Below are 27,869 nucleotides of genomic sequence, written 5' to 3'. Positions count from 1 at the left end.
TTTTTAAGTACACTGAAGTGCAGAACTTGAAACTCAACGAAATACTCCAGTGTTCTTTCTTTTTCTTTTTTGCACGTTATGACGCGGTTGATGCGCAAAAACAAGCCAGCGCACAGGACTGTAAGATTGGCTATGTACTGAGGGTGGCAGGATGTTAGGCGCGAACATTTGAAATATATCGGCATCTTTCGCGCATCGTCCCATCCGCATTTTTATTCTGCTCATATACACACCAAATGCCATGTCAACTGGCGGGTACTCGAAACTTGTCGTTTATTCTGCCACAGAACAAGAATACAAAAGAACCATCCCCGCCGTGGTTGTTTAGCTGCTAAGGCGTTGCGCTGCTATGCCATGAAGCCGCGGCGGCGCACTTCGATTGGGGCGAAATGCAAAAGCACCCGTCTACCGTGTATTTGGTGCTCCTTAAAGAACCCAAGATGGTTAACATTCATCCGGAGTCCTCTTACTATGGCCCACCTCATATTTAAATCGTGCTTTTGGTACGTAAAAACCAGGAATTTGTATGGTGCGAAAGCATCAAATGGCCCATTTAGCGAAAAAGCCGGCGTTCGTCTGTAGCAGCGAAACGGCAACTAAATCCCTATTGGCTGCGACGCCATGTCACGAGCACGTCACGTCACGAGCGCGCCGTCACGAGCGGGAGAAAGGGAACACCCGTTGCTTCATAAGCGCGCCAGGTGTTGCATGAGGGAAGAGGGCATCGCTGCGACGCTATGTCCCCCTCGCTCTCGGAAACCGGCGGGTGGCTTGAAAGCCTCTCTCTCTCTGTCTCTCTCTCTCTCTCTCTCTCACCCCCAGTGGGCTTAGCGGCTGCGCGCGCCTGCTGGCCTTGGTGGCCGCTGCTGCTTCCTCGGTCTCTCATTGCGCACGACGTCGGAGGCATATGGCGTTAGCACCGCAGGCCGCTGCTGCTTGCTGGCTCGGAAAGCACGTTGCGCTATGGTACATTACTCGGAGCGCAAAACTCGAAGGGATGCTCAGCGGCGTTCAAGTGGACACTAATGCTTTCGCATTCACAACTCAAAAAGAATGCTTAGGTGTCCTCTGATTTTATTTTAGTTAAATGAACTAGAAAGCATACGTAGGCATAACATTTTTGTTTACTATTTTTGTGTGTGTTTATTTGTGCTTTATTGCGGTTATTGTCCGTCGCTTTCAAACATGTGCCTTTTCTTTCAATTCCCATTATATCGAGTAACTGAGAAGAATCTACATCCTTTCCCTCTGCAGACGCTAGAGAAAAGATGGATAAGTCTCGTGTTTATAACTGCGTAGTTCCGCTATTATTCAGATCTCACCTTGGCTGTGTAGGTTTAACCACTGGCCAGAACAAATATGTTTTAATTCACGTATCCGCCCAATCCCGGCACCCATCTTGTTTCAGTATAAATGACATCTGTGATGAAAAAAAAACATGAATAAAGCTACGTTGTCAAATTACACCGTTATATAGAAGCTACAGAAATCTTCCTTAGACTATGTACGTCTAACCTGTGGCGTAACGCAAAGGGTGTCCTATTCCCAGGCTGTACTGCTCTACTGAAAGTTCCCAAATGGCCTGAAACGTTATGTACAGCCATCACACTACATAGAAGCATACTCAAGCACACAGCATTGCAATTTGACAAAAACAAAAACACGTGCTCAAAACATGAGCACGTCCGCACAGTCGCGTGTACCCCGAGCGCTGCCTTAAGTACAAAGCGGCTGTGTGCTTGGTGCTTACGACTCAATTACTGCTGCGATACAGGAAATTAGCACGGGCTTTACGTCCGGTAGCTATCCGATTCCGTTTCTTGTCCTTCAACAGTGTGGCTTATCTCGCACTCATTAGCCTGATCGTCACCGCCAGTCGACCTGCCATTTTGGGCACAGGAGCCGGTTGCAGGAGTTGAAGTAGGGACGGACCTAGCTGATCAATAGTTCAAATGCGAACGGCAACCCGAGCTCCCGACCATCTTAATTAAGACAGGGACTGCATTACAAGTCTAATCCTTCCGCAGCTGTCCCTCTAAGTGTGCTTCGATTGATTGTGAGCAGTCCGCGCGCGCGCGCAAGCTGCCTCACATAAATGCACATGAAATTTTTTTTTTTTCTCGTATACGCGTTTTCATCGGGCGAGGAGGAAAGGGCACGCGGCGAGCCTTTCATCCTGCCTGGCTTGGGCGATCCAGCGCGGCGCTGCTTGAAAGTATTGCTGTCGCGTGCTGAGGAACAATTTCGCGATTTTTTCGATCATACTTTGGGAAATTTACGCAATGTCCGTTCATATAAGGTCATCGGGGAAGCCTTTCGGTACAAGGGTAACTATAGTACGCGGAGATGTCTCTTGGGGGCGCATACATGTGACGCGCATTATCAGCCGCGATGTGTATATGTGTTGTGAACTATTTTGCGAATATTGTTTGCATTCAACGAAGAGAACTGGTGTCTCTGTATTACCAGCATGAAATTGTACATCTGCTCCCTATCTGATCGCTTGGCGTTAGGACTAAAACATAAAATTGCTTGCTCGTGTACGGCCAACCTAAGGCAACTGCGAGAGATCTAAGCGGCAGGCGCTCTCAAATATGTGTGATACACCGGCATCGTTCCCCCGGATTTCAAGTCTAGTAGGCTTGAAATTACTATATGTCTACGCTAGCTTCCTGCGTGAGGCCAATGGCGCTGCTCATCACAGAGATCACTGCGGTTGGTGAACCAGCATGATACATATGTAAGCTATGTGATTCGGCATTGCCTTTTTGCCCTGTAAAGCCATAATATATGAGACGTATCGCATAAAGAGAATGCGATGGCTCTTCTTGAGAACAACATTTCCGTATTACGTGTGAGTGCGTCATAGAGAACGGAACAAACATAACCGAAAAAAAAAGCAGTTATCTTCCTCTTTCTCGAAAAAGAAAGAAAAACGGGCTAACGCCGCAATACGACCTCGCATAGTCACGCCGGACAACGTTTATAGATCTATAAACGTTGATGCCGTGCACTTGAACCATGCGCTATATAGAACAAAGATATCTGTAATCCAGCACCTACAACTGTTTAGCATGCTCGTGCAGTTCGTAAACTGTCGCTTTGCTGGACAAGTATAGCTCACACTCTAAGGCATGCTGTTAGTACTAACCAAAACTATTTTATTCATGTGTGGAAACGTCCTCAACCGAAGCAAGTAGTAACGCAATTTAATCTGCAGCTAACAGATTGAATGCTTGTCAAGGTATAACAGTACAGCTCCTATCGTAGCAGAACGGTACCTACGCTGTTACGATCGTTGCGTAAGCTTCATTTCTCCTAAACAGCAGCTTAGAACTAGGGGATAATACTGCAATCAGGTCACATTAGCGAATGGAACATCCAGAAGTGCACAATTGTTCTCCGAGGCTGATCGTAGGCTCAAACATGCGTGCACACATCGCGCTGCGTGCTCCGTCCGCCTCAACACCAGCAGAAAGTCCGGCCATGCCGACTTAAACCACTTCAGTACGTCTCACAGAACCGTTTGCCACGTAGAAGACGCCATGTCGTACTAAATAGACTGCACGAGCGCGAAAACAAACACCAGAAACTTCCGCCGAGCGTTTACCTGCCATGGAAGACGGAGCGATCACCCAACCCAGCATGCCGACTGCCAGTAGATGGCGCCACTGCGTAGCAATATGGTTTGTAATAGGGATTAGTAAGAGGCGATTGGAGGATTGGTGGAGGAAAAGTAGGGAAACGACAAAAAACGGAGACGTACAAAAGCATAGTTCGTAATAGGGGATCAAAAAATTTGGTTGTGGGAGGTCATAGTGTTTTTTTTTTCTTTTTTATTGTTTAACCTAGGTAGGACATTAGGTAGTGCAATAGCAAGAGCTTGGTGGCGCAACCCACCGCCCCGTTCCAAAGGGGACGCTCATAACATCCATTCGTCCAGCCATGGTGGCGTCCATGAAAAGCGGTCTATAGGGTAACGCAGCTCGCGGATGTAACATCGCAGCTCAGGAGAGCCATTGAAAAACAAATTCACCCGTAGCAGGGGGCAAGCATCGCAAAGCAAGGGTTTGGAAAGTAAATATCGTTTACCTTAACGTTTGACGCAGCGCGAATGCGCATGAAGGTGCCTTCGTGCAACAAGAGTTAAAGAAACAGCTTAACCATTAATCAAAAGAAATGGACTTCCGAAAAATGGACCACAATACGAATGCTGAAGCATGCATTTGATCATGCAGGGTCTCCTGTGTTGCTTATCCACGAACATAAATTGGTGTAAAGTCCTTACAAATGCATGATATCTGGGAGGCAGCATCAGAACTTTAGCCGAAGCCGTTTGCGTGATTTTTCTGTACTGCAGACCTTGCTTGAGGGAACGTAACTTTTAGTACAACAGTCTGCCACCGGCACACCCCATTCTTACCCAGATAATAAATATCACGTAATGAACTTCGGCACATCCCGATAGCACCCAACGTCTGTCATTAAGTCATGAACTTTGTAATACAAAAATACTCAGTTGTACAGCTATTTTAGTCTCAAAGCGGAACCCAGCCAAGCAGTCAGTAGCGGTTCACGCTGGTTTCTATAACGGCTTTTCATCCATTGCTGTTTATAGCCAAGTCTCTGGTGTAAACGCGTGTAAACGTGTAAACTGATCAATGGAATACGTTCCGCCAGAGGCAGTGCAGCACCGCAATTGGATGAAAATTGGCCAAAATTTTGTGTGCATTTTTCGGAATTGAGTTGGTGTTTTCCCTATCTATGTAGCACAGCGGGGCTAGCCTGGTATGCTTGGCAGGCAATTGTTCCGCCTAGAACACTCGAGCGTTCCATAGAATAGCAAAGAAACCGTAATGTAACATTTTCTACAGTGTTTAAGGCACATTGGCTTGAAATTATATGTGACTTCTCGGTCCGTGTGTCTGCCACTCCTTACACGAATTATCTCTCAAGCCTACCAGCGACACAGATTTAGGGGTTTCCTTGCTTTCTAGACCACCACTGAGGGTGCAACAGAGCTCCCTCCACATTTTTTCCTTATAGAACTTAAGCGCTATAGGTGGGGGCAAACGTGTAGAACAAATGCTCACATGTTTCATATAACAGCAATGTGTAATAGCGCTATATGCCTATTTTTTCGCTCCGTCCGTAAACGTATCATTCTGTCTCGATGGTATGGCTTTTACCACGAGTTTCAATGCCACTAGCTGCGCGCGTGACCGAGGAGTTCTACCGACCTGGTCGAAACGTCCATGCTTCGAAGCTCAACATGCATAGTGCGACGGTTCTGTGACAAGAAAGAGGGCTGCAGGTGGCAAGTGAGCACGCGTCTCCTCCTCTACCCCAGGCGTGGCTGCGTATGGCTGTTCGCACCGCTGAGCGCATACTTGGGCTACGCGACGTATCTTTCTTGGAGGTAATCTGCAACGGATGCAAAGACCTGGCGAGCTGAGACGGCTGATCGCTTCACGCGCATTTTTTCCGTGCGCCTAGAGTTGGAGGTCACGTATCTCAAGAATTGAACACGCGTTGAAGCGAGAGACAGGCCGAAACGTTCGCTCTCCGAGGTCGGTGCTCTTCATAACGCCGGCGTTATGAAAGCTTTTGTTCGCGTTCACCGAGTGAGATCAGTTCGTGTTCCCTTGTGCACGCCTGTCACTGTGCTTGTTAATTTAATCAGTAAGAGGGTTTAGTGCAATTTATACGGCCGATAAAACTACGAACCTTGCTTCGTATTGCTGTCTAATGCTTCGCTATCAGTACGACTGCGACTTTTTTTTTTTCACTCCTTTTCATTCATCCCTCACTATCTCACCTGGAGTAGCGTGCCAGACCTGCCACTAGGTTTCTCCAGATATAAACTTTCTCTCTCTCTCTCTCTTTCTCTGCGACTGTCGCAATGTGCTTTATATGCTGACTTCCGGTGGTGTGCAACGCGCGTTTTCTCGTCGCAGTGGACGCCGCTGGAATCGGTGACGTACTGCGGCTGGACGTGGCCAACGGAGGCCAGCTGGGACGCGGAGCGCGGGGAGTGCGTGTTCGCCTCGTCGGGCCGCAAGCTTTACTACTTGCTGGTCACCGTGGCGCTCTTCTTCCTGCCCGTGGCCATCATGCTGACCGCTTACTCTCTCATCGTGTGGCGCTTGTGGATCACACAGATGCCCGGAGAGCGCAGCGCTGCGAACATCAACGCCCAGTGCCGCGCAAAAAAGAAGGTAACGTCCTTGCGCGCTGCTTGGCTGTGCCGAGAAAGACATAGTTTGGGTGTTTAGAAGCCACCGCCGTGGCTGATTGCGACCACATGAGCTACGTTCGACCACCAGCTGCGGTTTTAAAGTGGCATAAAGAGCATCACTCTTTAGATTAGTGAAACATTCCCTCATGACTCGGTTTCCCAGTAGTTCGCTACTAGCAGTCGGAGAAGGAAAGCCAATGTTCGTCTATTTGCACTTGGCGCCCCAATAGCAGCACCGGTATGCCAGTGTGACGCCATGGAGTTCAACGGGATCAACAGTGGTAGAAAGATCGCTGGAGCATAATAGTTTGGTTGCGCTCCAGCGACATCTTCTTGTTCGACCGCGGTTGATCGCTTGAGGCCGCCATCCTCGTGACCACGGTCTTGTATATATCTCAAGGTATTTTTACGTGTATATCTCAAGGTATTTTTACGCCCCGCCCCGCCCCCCCCCCCTCTTTTACTTTTTTTTTTTTTGCGGGGTAGGGGGAATGCCCTTGCCAGAAAAAGGTTTTAAAATTCCCTAGGTTGAATCTTTGGTTCCTTTGGAATGCATTTAATTATCGATTTACTACTCCTGAGCAAACGCTAACAAAATTCATGACGTCAGCGGAAAGTTGTGCGGGAGGCGGTGGTGTGTGTAACCCTCTTTCGTTGTTGCCTTTTTTTTTTTTGGAATTTAGTACACCTCTGCCCACGCTAAGACTGGCGTTACCAATGTCGTAGCAGTATAATTTACCAAAGCAGCTTAACCAAACTTTCCTTCTTTAATACTTACTAATCCACGTCAAAACAACGGAAGACACAGAGGTAGAAGGACGCCGGATGATGTCAATTCTTCCTTCGAAAGATATCATCTTCAGACAAAAATACAGAAGGGCTCGAAAACTTGCTTCTATACCGTTCTGCCTCTGTACTTTCGTTGTTTTGGCACTGATCAATAAGTATGCATCCTTTCCAACTCGCTCATCTTGCCACCTTACTGCAATTTGTTCCTTTCTTCGACGTCCCTTTAAGGCCGATACCATACGAAGGATCAGAAGTCCCTGATGTCATATATTATTACGGCGGTTGTCGCAGTGCCGAAATAACAAACGTCCGTCACATCAATAATTCTGCAACCTTCCATTTCGGCAGCACGTAAAGCAGCCTCTGCGACGTGTAGTCTCCGCAGAGCAAGCAACGTTTCATTTGCTGGCTCGAACAAGCTGGCTGCTTGCTGTCGCTTCACTGAGCGGTCATCGAACGACTATTGAGATCGCGTTAACAACATGAAAAATGTTTACCTTAGTAAAACGCTTTCCTTTTTTTCTTGCGAAGGCTGTGCTTGTTCTTTCGAGGGGGGGGGGGGGGGGCGCATTGCAATGTCCGTGAGCGAAAGGCCACGCCGGCACTGCTGTAGTGGAAACACTGATGACGTCTGTGGACGACTCTAGCCCATCTTACTGCACTATAGGAATAATTTATTCCCTGTCTCTGGTTGTGAGCCGTGCTTCAGCTTGAATCCGCACGTGCCTCAGCGCACGGTGCGAGGCCGTACGCTTGATTTTTACTGCTTTCTGTTTCAGTTCTACATTATTGAATGCATCGCACGGCTCTCTGGGTCATGGTAACAGAGTTGCCCATGTACGGGGTGTGTGTTAGAGTTACTATGGGCCTAGCGTTAAAAAAGAAAGACAGAAAAAAGGAAAATGGATTAGGTGTCCGCTACGCGGATCTAGCCAACTCAGTATCGTTCACTGTCCTCTTGAGCAGCTCAAAGCCTTTTCTTTTTAATTTGAGCTGGAGTCACTCGTTAAAAAAAGAATTACCTTTTAAAGTGTTTATCTAAGCGCGTAGGCTTCAAATCAGAAGTTGCAGAGCCGGCTAATAATTATGCATTTGGTCGCTTATCATGAATAGAGCGACTCTGGTTTTAATTATTCAAGGCTCTGAAGAACGAGCGCGGTATTTTAATAAAGTGCCGTATAACTAGCTGCTCGCGCGCCGCAGCATTTGTGCAGTTTTACAGGTTTGGAAATAATTATCTACGTTGCACGCAGACCCAACGTATGAATAAGCACAAGCGAACAGGTTGATTGAGAGCGGACGGCAATGACTGCTATCTCGGATACATCGCCGTCCGCCACAAAGATCGATTTGACCTTTATGGAGCCTTTCAGAAGCAAAAATGCTGACAGCTTCAAGAGTTTCCATGCACTATTTATCGCCATAATCACATCGTTACAATTGAACCGACGCTTCAGCTGGCGTAATATTTTGGCAGCAGTAAAAGCCAACGTAGTTGCCTTCGGTTCATCTCTGCTGCATATATATATATATATATATATATATATATATATATATATATATATATATATATATCGTGCGAAGTCAACAAACACGGACACCAAAGGCAACACAGGGGAAATTACTTGTACTGACTAACTGAAATAAAGAAATGATACATTAATTGAGCCAATTGAGCTACCGCGGCACGGTCCTCCCATCGACTTTCTGGGGTATTAATGTGTTACTACGATAAGTTACCCTGGGATCGTGGATATATATATATATATATACATATATATATATATATTTCTACATTATTGAATGCATCGCGTGGCTCTCTGGGTCATAGTAACAGAGTTGCCCATATACGGGGTGTGTTACAGTTACTATGGGCCTAGCGTTAAAAAACAAACACAGAAAAAAGGAAAAGGGAGTAGGTGTCCGCTACGTGGATCTAGCCAACTCAGTATATATATATATATATATATTGTACTGTAAAATAAGGAGCAGTGGGGCTGTGGCTAGGAGAGAGACAGCGACGACGAGAAAGAACAACCTTGTTTCGGTGCTCGGTCGGCTACACTACCTCTCGCTGCTTCAGCGTTCTAGTCGCGAACGTTTTCTGCTCAAAGTGCTTCGCGACATTTGGTGGAGGTGCTGGACTTATTGCAAACCTGGAACTCCGAAGCCGGACGATCCCTCTCACATCTCCCATGCCTGAGGAGACTAGTACTACCGCGCCACCCATGGCACCGCCTCCAGTCGTCTGTCCTGGTGCGCCACGCCAACGGGATCCTCCCATATTCAATGGCACTGACGATCATGACGTAGAGGACTGGCTGTCATCATACAACCGAGTGAGTGCACACAACAAATGGTCTGAAGCTGACAAGCTTGGCTACGTACCATTCTATCTTTCCGGGGTCGCCCATCTTTGGTTCCGCAACCATGAGGCTGACTTTTCCACCTGATCAGCATTCCGAACGGCACTTCAGGAAGTATTCGGTCGCCCTGCTGTGCGCAAACTTCGGGCTGAACAACAGCTTCGCTGTCGTGCCCAACAAAAGGGCGAAACCTTTACGAGCTACATTGAAGATGTAGTTGACATCTGCCGGCGTATAGACCCAGATATGACCGAAGATGCCAAGGTCAAGAACATCTTGAAAGGCATAGAAGATGAAGCCTTCCAAATGCTCTTGGCAAGGAATCCTCAGACGGTCAACGACATCATAACGCTTTGCCAGAGCTATGAGGAGCTGCGCAAACAACGGCTTTCTACGCGCCAAGCACTCGCTCCGGACGTCGCGCTTTCAGCTCTGAGTGATGGTGTCACCTCTACTCCTTGCAGTCCAGAAATTTTTGACAGAATCAAGCAATTTGTACGAGAAGAAGTGGCGCGCCAACTCTCTCTTCTGCCAGTCGCTCCAGCCTCAGAGCCGCGCTTGTCTCCAGATCTCCGTCACATGATACAAGAACAAGTCGCTAACGCAGTACCACTTGCTCATCAACCGCCTCCTACGCCTGTGCCACTTACGTACGCTGCCGTTGTCGCTAATCCAAGGCCTCCTTCTGCAGGTAATCAATCCAGACTTACCAGCGCCTTTCCCTCACCTCCGCAAGCAGCTGCAACATATTCTCCTGCCCCCCCAAGCAGCTACTGGTCGCCACAGCAGCCCGTGCGCCCACCTCGCGAATATTTCCAACAGTCTCCGCCCGCTGTTCTCAATCCATGGCGCACCCATGACAATCGGCCTATCTGTTATTCGTGCGGCCTACCTGGGCATGTAGCACGGCTTTGCCGTCGGCGTGGATGGTATACTTCGGATTCTCCGAGGGCACAAAGTAACGGTTTCGACTCTCCGTCCCGTTCTGCTACTGCCGCCCAGCCCTTCGAAGCCTCGTCTCCTCTTTCCCGACCCTTCAATACCCGTCGGTCTCCGTCTCCCCGTCGGCGTTCTCTGTCGCCGCTTATCCGTCGTCCTGAAGCTATCCGAGAGGAAAACTAAGGACCGCAGTTCCGGAGGCAAGAACTGCGATCTTAGCGAACTCCTCAAGACCTCATTTATTTCCTGCGAATGTCCTTGAAGTTTATGCAGAAGACATTGCCGTTCATGCGCTTGTAGACACGGGAGCAGCAATATCAGTGATTTCGGACCAGCTTCGTCTTACCCTTAGAAAAGTAGCGACGACTTATTCAGCCATTTCATTACGTACAGCAAGCGCTGCGCCGATTGAAACCTTAGGGAAGTGTACCGTGCGTGTTGTTATAAGCGGCGCTTTATACCATATTGAGTTCGTTGTTCTGCCTCGCTGCTCCCATGCCATGATTTTAGGATGGGACTTTCTGTCCTCTCATCATGCCGTTATAGATTGCGCCCGTGCTGAACTCGCGCTGTCGCCATTCGGCACCAACGTTTTTGAAGATACTGATGACACTTCCGGTCGTGTGTTCGTCACCGCCGGCACCGAGATTCCTCCATACTCTGCCGCACTTGTACCCGTTTCCTGCGTTGGGTTTTCCGACTCCACAGTTTTTTTCACGCCGTCTAAGCTTGTTACTCGCCGCCATCCTTTCTTGCTTCCTTTTGCCCTTCTTGCCATTCGACAAGGTTCGAGCGCACTTTATGTATCAAACCTGTTTCCTTGCCCTGCTAGGCTGCTCCACAATGAGTGTCTTGGTTATGCCGACGGAATCGAAGCCAGTTTCCTTTACGATGTGCCTGACGACCCGGCTTCTCCTCCGGTTGACACTCTGGGCCTTCAAGTTTCTCCTCCCACGCCGCCGTGTGACCCAACATTTTACCAGAGTATTGATCCCAACCTCACTCCAGCGCAGCACGCCCAGATCGTCCATCTTCTAGACCGCTTTCGCACTTCATTCGACCTACAACAATCTCGCTTAGGCCGCACTTCTACTGTTGTCCATCACATCGACACCGGCAACCATGCGCCTTTACGCCACAGGCCGTATCGTGTATCCGCCACGGAGCGTAGCGTGATCGCTGAGCAAGTTGCAGACATGCTCGAACGCGGTGTCATACAACCTTCGCACAGTCCCTGGGCTTCTCCTGTAGTGCTGGTAAAAAAGAAAGATGGCACAATTCGCTTTTGCGTGGACTACCGGCGACTTAATAAGATCACACGCAAGGACGTTTATCCTCTACCCCGTATTGACGACGCGCTAGACTGCCTCCAAGGCGCTGAATTCTACTCATCCTTAGACTTACGATCCGCGTACTGGCAAGTGCCAGTGGCTGAGTCAGGCCGTCCGAACAACCTTGTTTCGGTGCTCGGTCGGCTACACTACCTCTCGCGGCTTCAGCGTTCTAGTCGCGAACGTTTTCTGCTCAAAGTGCTTCGCGACAATATATATATATATATATATATATATATATATATATATATATATATATATATATATATATATATATATATATATATATATATATATATATATATACACCTGCATGCGTGTGTGTGTGTGTGTGTGTGTGTGTGTGTGTGCGTGTCTAACTTATATTCATACACTCTTTCACTGGGGTTCCAGCTATAAGCTGCGAACATTTTCCCCTTCGTTATATAGAACGGCGTCCCACATAACAACATACTTGGCGGTCCCTACGTGGCACTAGCCGCGTGGCGCGGGGTCTCCCCTGCGTCTTCTCGAAATAAAGCAATTTCACTCACTCTCTCATACAAAGAAACGGAGTTCCATATATTTGAACTCTTTCTTATAATTTTTTAGTTCACGTAACAATAACTATGTGGAACTGTCTCCAAAATAAATAGCTGCGGTTATTGGAACAGTTATTCACATACCAGTATCTATTATCTGGAATATTCTTCCACGAACCAGCGACAGGAACAATCTTTAAGTGTTCATGCGCGTTTCCTTCACGTACCTGGACATCGTTCCACATACTCAATCATGGTCCCAGTTACGGATGTTTGGAACATCCTGTCTGAGTACAGCATCGATCATTCGTATAAGGCATGTTTGATGAGCTAGTGCACAAACGTCGCTGCACGCAAGTGCCTAGTCACGTTGTGCTGTACATGCTACATGAAAAAACCTTGTTCTAAGCAATAAGAGCGTATAAAAGTAACGCCTATTCAAAACAGGAAAAGTACAAAATATAGGATACAAAATGCCGCGTTGCAGATCGCTGGTATGGCTTCAATTCTAGCGGCATGCTTCCAGTGAGACACCAGGCTCCTGTTTCCTGCGTTTTCCCCTGTGGTCGATCACGTGCTCAAACGACCGATGCTGCAAAAACTATGCTTAAGAATCGACATTCACGACGAGAAAACGTCTAGCACTGCCAATACAAGTTATGCCACGACGACGTGGCAGTCATGGAATAAGAGAGAGAGGGAAATAAGATGGAAAACGTATGCACGTTAACCAGACGGTTCGCTCTCCTACACTGGGGTGTGTCGTTCTTTTTGTTTTGTTTTTACTGAAATGAATAATAGGAGAGGTTGGCGCCTTTATGGCGGCACTGGCTACTCCTTGTCACTTAGCTAAGGAAACAAATATGAGCAAAAAGAGAGAATAATGTCACGAAATATGGCACCGAGTAAAACACCAGATGTATAAAAACAATACAGTCCAACAGTACTTGAATCGCAAAGTTTTTTGCGTGAGTGCCGTACACATACGCATATATAAATCAAATATTTTACTATACAAGTAATTACACTGCAAAGAACAGAATACAAGTAACTACACACAGCATAAAAAAACTATCGCCACCTACATCAATTTTTTCCACAGAAAAACATTTATATCACTCATTTAGCTTATTAGGATAAAGTGAAATTCAGTGTTTCCCGACAATTATTGTTTCCTCGAAAAACTTTTTCAAAACAAGAAGTGCTTTTTTCTGAAGGCCCGCTGTTGGCTACGGGCCAAGTATATTTTTTAGAGTGAATGGTCTTCTATCTAAAAGTAACAAATTTGCTTGTACTATCCTTTGTGGTGAATCATATTTAGTGCACTCGAAGAGAGAAGATTATGCATATTTTCGTCTAGATGACCACAGGAGCACTGCAGACTAGAGGCACGTTTTATCTTGTATAAAAAGTGCCGCGTAAATGCAGTAACATGCCGCAGGCGGTGCACCAATGTTTCGAATTTTCTGTTTTCTCTCAGATTTGACGGAATCGATGATAGGTTTATACATGGGTCTATAAAGTGCATCCGAGTTCTTAGATTGCCGGTCAAACCAGGCAATTTTGCTGAGACAACAGGATATCTGACTCAGGAGAAAACGGACCTGGCTGCGCAGAAAAGGAACAATGATTGTCTCAGTATTATAGTACGCCCAATTCGCAGCTGCGTCCGCTGCAGTGTTACCAGGAAGATTGCAGTGACCGCGTATCCACTGAAATGCGATTACGTGATTCATTGCGCTTGCTTTTGTGTGTTCTTTGAGCGTTTGATACAATGGCAGTGTGTTCAAAGAATGTTTCTTAGTGCTTTGTAGTAATGCGAGAGAGGCTGCGAATCTCTATAATAGCAGATTTTTGTGAATTTTTTTACCGATATTATGAAACGCAAAGTACACAAAATTGCAAACAGTCCTGCCACCGCGGAAGATGCCTCTCGGAATCATTTAAATATTTGCTCTAGCACCAAATGTGGAATGACGCATGCTGAAGCAAAGAAATATTTATGACATGAACAGTTTCTGTACACGTTAAAGTAGTGCGGATATAATGAGTAAATTTGGAATAGTGCCAGTTGATGTGCGGCTACCATGAACAAGTCTCTCATATAACCCCTTGACACGGTAACCCTGAACGGCCATTGAAGTCAACGACAGTAGAAGTTTCAAAATGACATTGAAGTAAATGAATGTTAACTGCACTTACACTGCCTTTCGGGGGTTAAATTGTGCTATCACGTGAGCGCACTGAATCAAGAGTAATATTCGATAAATTATTGCATATTTCCTCGCTACTTTTGCGTGGTTATCTTTGAAATCTGTTTTATTTATTATTGCGCTGTAACGTTTCTCTTTCTTTAACTACAAAACATACCTAGCGGAAAAAATTTAATCTCGAATCTAAGGCATTCCAACCGAAGCCGTTGCATTTTTCCTGTGGCGAGACATGTGTAGCCTCTATACTCGTGTCGTAGGTACTTATCGTCGCGCCATAAATTTCTACATCGTTTGCTTTTTCTGCACGAATTTTCAGTGCCGAGAGGTTTTGAAGTCGTGTGGCAAGTGAACTTTCAACAAAATGTCGTTGAAGAGGCCGTGTGATAATCGCGATGATAGCCTCCTTCTTCTTGTCGCAACGCACCAGGCTCAGTTGGTGGCAAATAACAGACAGCTGAATGCCCTGGAATTTCAAAGAAGGCTGTTAAAAAGGAAAAAAGGAAAGCAGCGGAGAGCCACTGTCGACTACTGGCAACTTTCGCTGTTGGACTGTGCTCGAAAGAAAAGAGGATATGGAGCCACTTTGGTCCTACATCGTGGTACGAGACCTCCGTGCCGAACTTGATTGACAACGACTTTAAAAGAAATTTCAGGCACACCCGGTCAACTCCTTATATTGTGTGCAACTGTCAGTCACTGGCAAAGGCAGACACCAACCTGCTGAACACCATCCCTCTGCATAAACGTGTGGCAGTGCCGCTGTAGAGGGCAGCAACTTCAACTGAAGAAAGGACAGTCGTGAACCTTCCTGGCATAAGTGCAGCGTCCGGGAACATTCCACTCCTTGAGTTCTGCTTCGTCATCGTAGACAGTGTGGAATCACAGTTTGTGAGGACGCCTACAGTTGATACCGCGGAGGAGCACATTCGACAGTTATCGAAGGTGTTGGACTCCTGAAGTGGTTTGGTGCACTTCATGGTTCCCACATAAAGGTGTCACCTCCAAGGGAGCATGCCTAAGATTATTACAAGTATAAGGGGTGGTATAGTATTATTCTTTTGGCGCTTGTACACCACAATTATAAGTTTCTTTGCACAAATGTTGGCTCACCGGGCCGAAACCATCACTCAAGAGTGTACAACCGCTCAAGCTTGCCTAGGATAATCGAAAGTGATCATTTCACCAAGCCTAAAAGCGTGATTGAAGGAGTTGAAGTTGGTGCCATAATACTGTGTTACCAAGCCAGGGCTGGGCAAAGCTACTTTGCAATTGTATCATGATACGATACAGAACACTCTGGCAACAAGTATTTGAGATACAGATGCAAGATACTACCGCAATTATTATATTCGATACAACACTTTCCATTTTTGTCTTTTTTTTTATTGCGATAAAGACTTGCCCTTAAGGCATAATTCTTGATGCGTATATGTGTATTATATGTGTGCTGTGAGGCCTGTGTTGTGTATAAATTGAAGCAGTGTTTTGTGGAATCTGTTGTCATGTATCCAGCGGTCATAGCTGGTTGTCACACTGTAGCGGAGGCCGGCTTGCAGAAGGAGACGCGAGCGTTCCGATTTCTGTCTTAAGATACTTCGATACACTCGCAAGTTTCTTATTATACATCTTTATAATCTAGCAGCGAACGCGTATGCACAAAAATGTTTTCCTGGAAATTTCCTAACTCCGCTCAACCTTGTTTTATTCGAATGAAGTGTTTGTTTGTATTTCAAAATGTTTAACGCGATAGCGTTGAGGGCCCTGTGTCACACAAATCCGGTGTAGGTGTGGGTGGAGTTGTCCGTGAGCGAAAATTTCCGCCTATATTTAGCTATATGTTATGAGCATGGCGCGGTTCCCCATTCCACGCCAGCAGGCCCCAACCAACTCCTGGCCGGCCGCGCCCAAGAGCGCACAGCCGACCCTCGAACCACCGCTCGCGCTCACGAGTAACTTTGTACTCTTCGACTTCTTCCACTGCTGGCTCTGATGCTGGAGTTCCCATACTGCCCCTGCCTCGGCGAAGGCGATGATGGCACTGGCCACGGCGGCTCGCAGCGACAGCACCCCAACTCCGGCAGCGGGCAAACCTTGCAGACTCCGCCCCAACGAGGATCGGCGGAGCAGGCAACGGCCGAGTCACCAAGGTCTTCCAGGAATTCGAAGGCCCTCCGGTATCAGAGCCAGCAGTCGACGAAGAGCAGGACAAAGTGACTCGTGGGTGCGAGCGTTGGTTTGGGGCTCGGCTGGGCGCTCTTGGACGCGGCCGGCCAACACTGGGGCCTGCTGGCGTGGAGTGAGGGACCGTGCCGTTCCCACAATGTGTACGCCATGCCTTGCTATATCACATGCGGTATATGAGGGTCATATTGCCACACCATTCTATAACTAAAGTTGCTCATACCTTGCCTTGCATTCTTAATAAAGTTATTGCTCGGAATTTTGAGAATGACAGCCCACAAACAAATGCTATTAAAGAAAACACCGACAGCCCATACCTTCTATGTTAAATCTTCTCAGACTTAAATATTAAAAGTCCGGAACAATAACAGAAACCTGAAAATGATATTTTTTTTGCGTGGCGGTGGACTGCCTCCGAGATCGGCCCACGCACGAGGCCACGTTTCTATCAGAAATCCCGCCTTCGTGCTTAGCGTTCGACGCCAGCGTTTCCCGGTAAACATTACGATTACATAAGCAGTACTTACCAGGAATCGTGAGAAGCAATCAGGAATCTTTGAAGGCTATCGCGTTCCACTTTTAAAGGCGAAGCTTAAGCGTCCTCCAAGTTTGTTTTACTTGCTCAAAGTGCAATATTTTCATTCCCAAACAATTTATTGGGGTTGTCTTAACTGCTTAACATGAAAGCTCTTTATGCGTTGCGCTGTCAGCCGTTTTTGCTGGTCGCTTTGTAGTTGATGGGAGTCGCTGTTCTGCTTGCCGACCAGCTAGCGGGCAGCAATCTTATTACAAGAACGTCAATCAGAAGCCTCTGCACGATGGCGCAAATACCCCTGTGGAGTGTTACCTTGTCCGTAAACGTGTTGCCGTTTACGCAATACCGGATCACCGGACAGGTGTAAAGCAGCGACAACTCTGGTGGCGACATATTTTTTTGCGCATCGTGTATACAGAGAGCAAATAAAGCTGCAATGACGTTTCATATTCTACTGATCTCATCCTGACCTCATCGCCTGCCCTCGCTGGAGGGCTCTGGTGGAAAGATAAAAGAATGTCGCTGCCTTTAGTTTTATTCGCGTGGCTAATTGGCAGCAGTATCAGCTTGTGAAGTGTAGTTCAGCCAATGTTTACAGATTCGCACAGTTATGTTGTGATAGCAGCATCTTGTTGTATTTTAATATACACGATACAGTCTATCATCTATGAGAAATACATATATTGATAGACGTCTCGCCAGACGTATCATGATACAGATACAGGATACCCAAAGAGTATCTAAGATGGTATCTAAGATACATGTATCTTGGATACTGCCCAGCCCTGGACCAAGCCTTTCTTTTACTGCCACACTTGATGAAGCCTTACATACTTACAGCGACATACTAAGACCCAGCTGTACAAATATGCAGCTACATGTTGTCAAAGGCAAGACTTGTGATTAAGAATGTATTTGGGTGACTGAAGGCAAGATGTCGAATCCTGAAAGCACTCGAGTGTGATGTTACTAACACAGCTCATATTGTGCGCATGTACTGTGTGCGGCAATATATTTGTGAAGACGTGCGTCACCAATGCGGTATGCAGTGAATGATGAAGTCACCATGCAGTCTGCTGTCCCAGCCATTCTGCGTAGGCAACGCTGCCACTGTGTCACGGGAAAGAGCGCTTCGTGCCCTAGTAAAACATATTTCTGTGAATTCCTGACTTTGTCACCCTGTCGAGAGCTAGATGGAAACCTAGGCGACTAAAGTTGTGTATTGACTGTACATTCAAGGCCATGACTCCATTTAGTCGGTCTGACTATATTACAGCTGAATGAAGTTTGAAACCTGACAGGTCGACCAATGTTAGCTAGTGTTGTGCCAAATCACTGATTACGCCCCCATGTGAATCGCGTGCAACTTTTAAATTTAGCAACTATTGTATTCTTGTGTGCAGTTGATAATCTGGTAACGTACTATCATTTTACTGCAGCGCTGTCGGCATTCAAACGGCAACGAATGCTTAGTTCTCTCTGGAATGGCACTTTTCAATCCAGCGCACTGAATTTGACCATATCGCATCGTTCGTTAATAATACAAAAGTAGCGACATGGACTTAAACATTTTCTGCATGGTGTGTGCCTCTAATAGGTTACAACAGAGTTCAGCACTGCAAAGTAGGTTACCGTTTGTGGCTAATAGCGTTTACGGTTAAACATGAGGCTCCGGTAACAAGGACAGTTTTCAGTTGATAAAACTTGAAGCGCTGCCAATCTCTTAAGCCATATGCGCATGCAGACACATGCTCTCAGAGCCAAAGAAAACTTCATTCGTTGTGTTCATGAAGTAGCTAAATGTGCAGGAGCAGTAAACTTTGTAAGGCAGCAAACTCTTCAAAAACCACTTTTGTGTTTATTTACGGAAGATTGCCATTATGATTTCCAAAAAGAGAAACCAAGTTTCTTTGAAGATCATTCGACTCCCCCTGCAACTACAGTGCCTTCTTCGCAAGCTTTAGCTCCTTTTTGCCACTTTATTGGCCCCCTGAGACTCAACTTCAATCAGTTTAGCCACTCTGTCAATAACAGATGCGTGTGGCCGCTTCCTGCGGGCATCGCCACGCGCTCCTTGTTCCGGGGTGGCTTGAGGGCTTGCCGGCAAGCCTTCCGTATAATATTCCCGAGCAATGCTAGCGGGTGTGTCAGCCCGTGCATACTCCAAGAGGCTATCACTTGAGCCCCACCTTCGGATTCTGTGACAATGTCCACCTGAACGGATAAGTTACAATATGTCACACTTTGCGACACGGGCCTATTCAGTGAGCACCAATATATTTCTAGCACTTCCACATTCACTTGCTACTCATTATGTCGCAGTTTATTAGCTCTTTGCGCTTCGAAACTGTTTTTTACTATGTGAGGCTATAACTTGCAGCTACGACTCACCACTCTTTATTTGAGGAAGAGAAGCCCTAGCCCGGCTTGCCCATTTTGAGCCCTTCCCTTTGGAATATTATGATGCAAAACCACTTTTGTGTTTATTTGCGGCATATTGTCATTATGATTTCCAAAAATAAAAACCAAGTTCCTTTGAAGATCATTCGACTCCTCCTGCAGCTGCAGTGCCTTCTTCGCAAACCTTAGTTCCTTTTTTGCCAGTTTATTGGCCGACTGAGACTCAACTTAAATCAGTTTAGCCACTCTGTCAATAACAGTTGCGTGTGGCAGCTTCCTGCGGGCATCAACTTGTTTTCTCAACGTGTATTTGGCAACAATTTGTTTTCTCTCAGGCATGGTCAAATTATTGAAGAATGGCTAAAAATAAGCTTATTAAATACTGAATTATCCTTTTCTCCCTTTGAAATCTTGTTTCCCGTGTCACTGTAACAAAGACTTGTGGCTTTTTTGCTTTCATGTTTGTTTGTTTTTACCGTGGGCGCTACAGTGCAGCTTGTGTCGATTTGTTTGGTATAGTGACATCTGTTAAAAATGCTATTTTCCTCTGGAATTAACATTAATTTGAAGTCGACGCCTGTACGGTCGTCTTCTGTATTTAATTTCACCTGCATTGTTACGCCAACCAACTTCCTGTCCATGGTTTGTCTGAGCTGTATAAATGCATTCGTCAACAATATAAAAAGTACATGTACATGCTGCACAAATCGGCTTCGATGTCTATTACCTATTTTTGGAGCATGATGCGTTTATCATGCTACATAGGAATTACTCCAACGCCTCTTATATCATATAATTGTTGTCTCACCGGCAAGCTGTCTTCTACGAGGATGTGGTCATTTGTCGGCAAGGTTCCAAGAAACCTATGCAGGCGGCTCTAATAAGGGCAACTCACAGGTGTTGACCCAGTGGCCGTCTTGCCCTTTTTTCTGAAAAGAAAAAAAGAAACGAAACAAGAAAGCACAGATGTGATATGCAAAACACAGCTCTGAATTCGAAAGTTCTCGCACACAGCTTTTTAACACCCTGCATAACAATTTGTGAGTTGACAGCTGCGAAAAACGTGGTCTTTATATACTGCTTGCGGAAAAATTTTTAACATTTGATTACAATCATTACTGTCCTTCCCTGCACGTAACATTTAAAACTGAAACTTTCAAACAGAATGCATGCCAACAGACCCTTTACGTGTTTTACGTAGCAAGGGTCAGCAAATGATAAGGTTAAGTGACCACAGCGTTTATCAACAACCTAGCTTCCTGAAAAGTTCACCGCAAAGTTCGATTCATACGATGTTTGTGTGTGCAGCGATGCAAAATTAGTAGGGTAGAAACTTGGGCCGGTTGGGGCAGCATAGTTGAAATTCTGGAAGACCGGCGCTTAGGCGAGGTACACAGAGAAGAATGAGAAGAACAGTACAATGTCTGTATCGTTATTCTTTGTGTATGTCGTCTAAGCACTGGTATTTCAGAACTTCAACTGCAAAATATAAATGCTCGTTGTGTATACCTGTGGGGGTAATGTGGTGAAGTTGTATTAACGGCGCAAGCTAATCAGCCGGGCTACCTAAAAGTAGGCTGCACGAATATTGTAGAACGACTGTATTATTGTCTACAATATGCACGCGAAATATGGTGCGTTGATAACGCGACAATGTGACGAATACGCCGCGTAGTCAAAATATCGCAAACGCCATGAGGCCTACCGTTGCACCAGGAATGGTGCGCCCACGGCGTACAGCACATACCAACGTCTAGCGCGACAGACATCCGTGAACGTGCGAATTATCCTCTTACCTGTACTCTTGCCCCAGATTTTGTATCTTGTAGCGTATCTCCTTTGAGGTCACAGAGGTCCCGCCGGCCACTCTTCTGGTTGACCTCCCTGCCTTTCCTGTCCTTGCTTTCTCTCTCTCTCTCTCTCCCCCCGCCGGCCACCTTGTTGAGAAGCACTGTCGTGGTGCGCATTTTTCTTATGGGCACGCAGTTGCGGCAATTGGTCCTCCCAGAATTTATCACTAGGTCCGTCATAGACCTTGTTCACACGAAACGCTTCGCAGTGTCGGCAGCTACAGGGCGGCACGTTTTCATCCATGGAGGCTCCCATCTTCCCAAATTGCTGTCTCTGATAAGGGTTCTTTAACATCACGTACGTGACGCAGTCTGGGCCTGCAGTTGTCTTGGTATGGCATAATGTGAGAACACATTTCAATTCGTCGAAACTGAATTGGCAGTTAAGTTGAGGGTGTTGTGACATAAAACAAGCACGAAACTTCTGTTCTGCCAGGGCTGTGGAACTTGCATATTGTAGGCAAATAAACTGAATTGCTGGTCTGGTTATAAGTTGATAGAATTCCTCAGCAACAGATGTTCGTGGAGCGTTTCGACCTACGGCAAGGGCACGGAAAGGATGGCTCTGGGTAAGTGGATCACTAAAGGATCGGTCACCTGACCATATTCTGCGAACCGGAGTGAAAAGAGACAACGATTCGCAGTATTCGCGCCATTGACTCGTACCTAATTTCTGTAGGCGTCTGTGGGATGTTGACTGAACTTTCTGTGCCATCTTGTAGTCATCCAGTTTTCCGCTGCGACGGTAAGCACGTTCTCCTCGTCTTGTAATTGCTTTTAGACATTCGTATTCCCCGTCAACTGCAGCATGTTCATTTGGGACAATGGCTTGCTTTGTGAAGATTTTATACGACTCATACATCTGGAAAACTTTGAGAGCTCGGATTTTCGCCCAATGAGCTAGTTAAATAGGGACGAAAATTTTGCCAATTAGTATATTCTGAGTAGCACCGGGTCGCTTCACTTCGTGTGAAACGATGTTTTACCAGAACCGGAAAATGGTCACTGCCGTGCGTTGCTATATCCGTTGACCATTCAACGTCATCGAGAAGTTCATGTGAGCCGAGCTCAACATCTGTGCAGCTGGAGTAAGGAAACCCTCGCAAAAACGTTGGACAGCTGTCATTTAACATGGTCAAATTACATTTTTCTGCTGCACACTCGATAACGCTTCCCCAGGAGTCATATTCACTGCCCCAGATGACGCTATGTGTGTTGAAGTCCCCACAAACCAGCACATATGAGTTTGCGATACCAAACACATTCACCAAGTTGTCTACAGATATTTTGCTATTTGCTAGAACCTTGTAGATAAAATAGTTATAACTGTGACACATGCATTTCTAAAAGATATCTTGCATGCTACGAACTCCGGTATATGTGGATCGCTCGACTGTATCAAATAGGACGGCAGGTCTTTTCTCACGCATAACATCGCCCTGCTATTTCCAGCAATGTGCGACGATTTATAGATCACATAGTTTTAAAGAAGGAAGTCATCTCGTACGCCTGCCTCCTGTATACAAAGACAGGAAAGTTATGTTGAGCTAGTAGTTTGCGAAAATCAGCTGGCTTATTACGAAGGCTGTTAGCTTTCCACCGAAATATGGAAACATTCTTGTAACGGTTATTCATTGTAAGCCTGCTGTCTAGCTGTTGGTGGTTGTGGAAGCACCAACGACTCCATAGAAAACAGCGCTTTTACCTCTGGCAGGTTGTTTGCTAGCGGAATGGCACTGAGAATTGCACGCAGAGCTGTGAATAGCGAGGGCAGGATCATCCGTGCCGTGGGTATAGACGCGTAATCACCAAACGACGCTGAAGCTCCATCTGTGATCGGATCAGATCGCTGAAGGACTGCCTAGCATGGTCGCTTCGATCACTTGAGTGGTTGAGGGAAATGCTGAGGTGGCCGCTGAGGTGTTAGATGAGGTTGCTGTGTCAATGACAAAGGGCGTTGCTGAGAAGGTCCGCGATTCTGACATGATGCCTGGGCAAGATGAGTAGCATTCTCTTTAAGATGGATTGTGTCGCTCACTGTTGGAACGTTATCGACCTGATTGCTTTAGAGCTGCAGAATTATTCGAACTGTCTGCTTGCTCCTGCTCTTTGTTGGGAGTTGGAGGCGAATATCTTGCAGTGTCAAGGTTAGGTGGGGGCGCATTATGAGGAGGGAGCTTTCAGTATATCAACTCGTGTCTATGCAGCTTTGAGGCAGCTCTGTTCTGAAGGCACCTGGAGTATATAGAACGTTGTATGATTTCCGCATCAGTTGGCACACTTTGGCTAATACACAGACTTGCACTCTGAGTGGTTGTGGTCTTCTGAACTTATCTCGCAGCGACGTGGACTACGGCAGTTCTTCGCTAAATGTCCAAATCTCTGGCATTTGTAGCATCTCAGTGCAGGACAAGGTATTCTTCTACGGAATGACGCGTGAAACCCAACCGCACTCTTTATGGCATTAGTTCGGTTTCTATGAAATGGAGAACAACGGTTCTCAGAGGTAGTGATTCTATCGCTGTCTTCTTGGCGATTGTAGCGTGCCTAACGAAGAACAGATGTCACGCCGGAATACATAAGGAAAACAATCAGTTTTCTTCCGTATATTGAACCGGAACATGCCGTATCTTGCCAACATTTTTGTGTAATGTACTGATGCAGTGATTTGGACTTGTTGGTAAAACATCGTGAGGCTTATAGCGCGTGAAAAGACAAGGACGGAAGGAAGACGTGACACACACAGGCGCTAATTTGCAACAATCTTTATTTCGAGCAAAGGACCCATACATATATACAACTTTTTCGCGTACATCATCATACATGCGCTGTTTGCAAAAATTCCTTACACACCATTGCGCAAGTAAGCTAACTCTTTGCGGGAAAGGGCAATCGATGGTTTTGACACACAGTTATCCCCAAGCCTATAAATCATTCCTGCTTCGATAATTTCGCGTGTTAATCTTCCTCGGGCTCTTCCCACAATGGAGCAGTCTCTGTATGCTGGAGCACACGTCGAGTGGTCACCATCATCCACCCCGGCAACAGCGCACTTGCAATGCCTGCAGTCAGCGTCAAGGAACCCACCCTGCTTTTCTGCTACATTGTACGGGTATTCCCTTAAACGCTCGTTGAGGCACCTTCCGCTTTGCCCGGCGTAGTTTCTCCCACACATTAAAGGAAGGTTGTAAACAATTGCTCCCGAACATTCAACAAACGGTTCCTGGTGTTTCTTTTTGCACGTGCGCTTGTCAGACAGGCCTGGTCTGGTTAGTCTGCACAGACATTCCAATTTCGTAGTAGCTGAAAACACAACCCTAACATTCGCACGTTCACCTAATTTCTTTAAACGCTGCGATGGGCCGTGTATATATATGGGATGACAGCAACAGTCCTGTTATCTACGCAAGACAGGCTGGCGGAATTCTTTGATAGCTTCTACTGGAGCAGACCCTCAGCAACGCTAACAAGTACATGTGTAGGGTAACCTCCCAATCGAAGACAGAGGATCTGATCGTTGAAGCTTTCAGTCATCAGCGCCGGGCATGACTGACATAGTGAGTTTGACAAGCATGTCTTTGTTATTCCCCTCTTAACCAACTTATAGTGCGCCGACTGATATGGAAGCAGTGGCTTGTTCGCTTGAGGCTCGTACTTCCAGCGTACATGGTCGTTGCACAATAAAAACTTATTGTCAAGAAATCGAATACTTCCGTCAATCGGCAGTTCATGCGTTACTTCATGCGATACCGGAATAATTGGCTTGACTACCAAACCTGCCACTTCACTCATCGACAGTGATGTCTTGCAGATGAGACATAGGTAACGTTGACAGAGAAACTTCCATATCCATTCACGCGGAATGACTGCCCCTTTTCCTTTGCCGCGGAAACAATTTCTGATGCAGTGCGGTTGGATTCATTTGCCAGATGTTACAGCCTTCCTCTGAGGGTTAAAAAAACAACTGGAATTCCCTCAGGTCGCTCCCATCAAATTACGTAACTGCAACGAGAATTGCGGTTCCTCCTTGTCGCTTGGCTCAGCCACAAGTTCGACTGACACTAGGAGGAATTAAGACGAAAGCACAACTCTCATCGCTAGCTCTCGAATCTCTGCCCCTGCTGTTCGAGGCATACAACGACCGTGCTCACCTTTACATCGATACTTTTGTAGTTTTTCTTTTTCTGCTGCTCCTTCTGATAAGTGCCTGTGACAGACCTTATTGTCTAGACTCAATAGTGATTCTGATACGGCCAAAGTTGCTCGACTTAAAGTAATAACTCTGTATCTAAAAGATATAATACAAGTGAGCAAAACAAAGACAGACAACAAATATTAGATATTGAAAAGGGAATCATAAAAAGTACAAGGAGGAGAATTCTGGCCATGCCTCAAGCATAGTAACTATTGAATACATACCGGTGAGAGTATTACAGACGCAACTATGTTGAGTGCGCATAATGAGTGCACATAAGGATACAAAGGTGGCCTAATTAACGCATAACTGTTCTTTTCGTAGGGATACAAAGGTGGCCTAATTAACGCATAACTGCTCTTTTTTTTTTTTTTTTTGCTGCGGCACTCAAAAATACTCCCGTCAATAGCATGTTCTCTAAATGTCAGATTGACAAGCCGAACAGAGATAGACAAATCCAGCCGATTAGCTGACTTAATCTGCCGAATAGTGATGGGCGCCACTTCAGGTTTTACGTTCTTAGTCAAGAGACAATGGCTTAACCTAATCAGGTATCTCGCAACAAGCTTCAACATGGCAACCTACGTGCAAAATCCCTCTGTCGGCGTAAATCCGAAAATTGCTGTTAGTGTCTGCACAGCCGTAGACTTCTCATTTTTTAATGAACGTTCTACAGGAGCGCATCCGCTGTCGGGGAAGGAACTGGATTAGTTTCAACACCCTCGCATTCTTCAGCATGGGCCCTAAGCACAGTACACAATACCGTTTGCATTCTGCATCCATAGGTGCCTGATTGCGCCAGAATTAGGCATTTCGCCCCAGTATACCACCCTGTCACCGTGGTCGGAAGCCAAACCCACGACCTCGTGTTCAGAAACAGAAAGCCATACCCCGTGAGCCATCTCTGAGGGTATTTTTGATGTTTTTTCTTTATTGAAGAAGAACAAGGATAATGAAAATTTGTTTTTCCATGCTCAGGCTACTTTATTTATAGTAGCAGGAGTAGAGATTGGTGCTTTTAGGTGGCGCCGAATACTGCTCGCCGAAGAGTAAACAAGCACTGAAGGGAGCACAATAGCATCGACAGACATGGATATTATTTACATAGTAGCGCAGAAGCACACGGACGACGAAAGAAAAAGACGGGACACATTTGGCGCTAACTAACAACTAAGTGTTTATGGATAGCTCCGCTAACAAGTTAAAGAGCTGAAATGAGTCCAAGTATATGCGCACAGACGTACTGTGCCGAAGAAGACTGGACTATAATGCAATTAAGTTCACATAATTCGTATAAGGTGTAACAAACATGAACGTGCAGAACACATGTATTATTCTTTTTATTAAAACACATACAAAAGTGGGCAAGTAAACATTATTTAATAATAATAACGCAATCAGATGCTGCTATTTTCGAAGACGACATTCAGAGCGACAAGTGCTCTTATTTGTAACGCCGTTATTGGCCACAGGTCAAATAATATTTAAGGGAAAATTGTACGGCCACGAGTGTTCTGCTGCTGCAGTATTCATGAGCTCTCTTCTAACAGTCCTTAGGCATGTTATTTGGAATGAGGACTTTTTATGTTACAAGTCTCAAAATTGTCACGCAAAACTTATCTAAAGTGAACTTTGAATGTGAAGAAATTTCTCTCACTCTGATAGTTACGCAGTCGCCAAAATTATCTGAACTTAGACTAGCTCCGCGCCTCCTGTTAGGAATGGCCGTACGGGGTGGCAACGTGCCAGCTTTCAGCCCGCTGCACGTGTTCCAAGCCCACCAGACAGGGAGTCCTTCCGAGAACTGCGGATGACCGGCAGCCACGTGGCGCGCGGTCAGCTCAGGAATGTGGTACTCCGCCGCGCCACCCGAGATGGAGCACAGTTCTACGAAGCCCTCGGTCGTTGACTCCGGAGCCTTTGTGTGTGTGGGCGTAAACGATACTGCGGAACGGCGCCCCTCTGTCGTCGGCTCCAGACCTTCGCACCTGTGTGTTTGCGTGTGTGTGGGCGTAAACGATACTGCGGAACGGCGCCCCTCTGTCGTCGGCTCCAGACCTTCGCACCTGTGTGTTTGCGTGTGTGTGGGCGTAAACGATACTGCGGAACGGCGGCAAGTTTACAATGATTGGACGAACCTTCCCGACCATTCCTGCTCCGTCCACGCCGAACGATGACGTCGAACTATGACGTCAAGTGGAGAGCTTATAAGCAGCGTTTGCCGGCTGCTAGAGTGTGCTCGTGTCGTGCTCGTTGTCGGGAGCTGAGTGCTCTGTCATACTAGAAATGTACTAGGGAGCTGTGTGCTCGT

The 27,869-nt window shown here is 46.3% G+C and overlaps 1 protein-coding gene across 1 annotated transcript in view; it reads left to right on the top strand.

Annotated features, from left to right (window-relative positions):
- LOC126548314 (substance-K receptor-like) overlaps positions 1-27,869 on the top strand; it is a 619,244-nt gene that overhangs the window by 179,230 nt on the left and 412,145 nt on the right. The window contains exon 2 of the mRNA XM_055063164.1: positions 5,958-6,218. Coding sequence (XP_054919139.1) covers positions 5,958-6,218 — 261 coding nt within the window. The remainder of the gene's footprint in view (positions 1-5,957; positions 6,219-27,869) is intronic.

This window comes from Dermacentor andersoni, chromosome 1, assembly GCF_023375885.2.
Source record: "Dermacentor andersoni chromosome 1, qqDerAnde1_hic_scaffold, whole genome shotgun sequence".
Taxonomy (NCBI): Eukaryota; Metazoa; Arthropoda; class Arachnida; order Ixodida; family Ixodidae; genus Dermacentor; species Dermacentor andersoni.
Note: the sequence above shows the minus strand (reverse complement) of the source record. Positions and strands in the feature narration are given on the sequence as shown.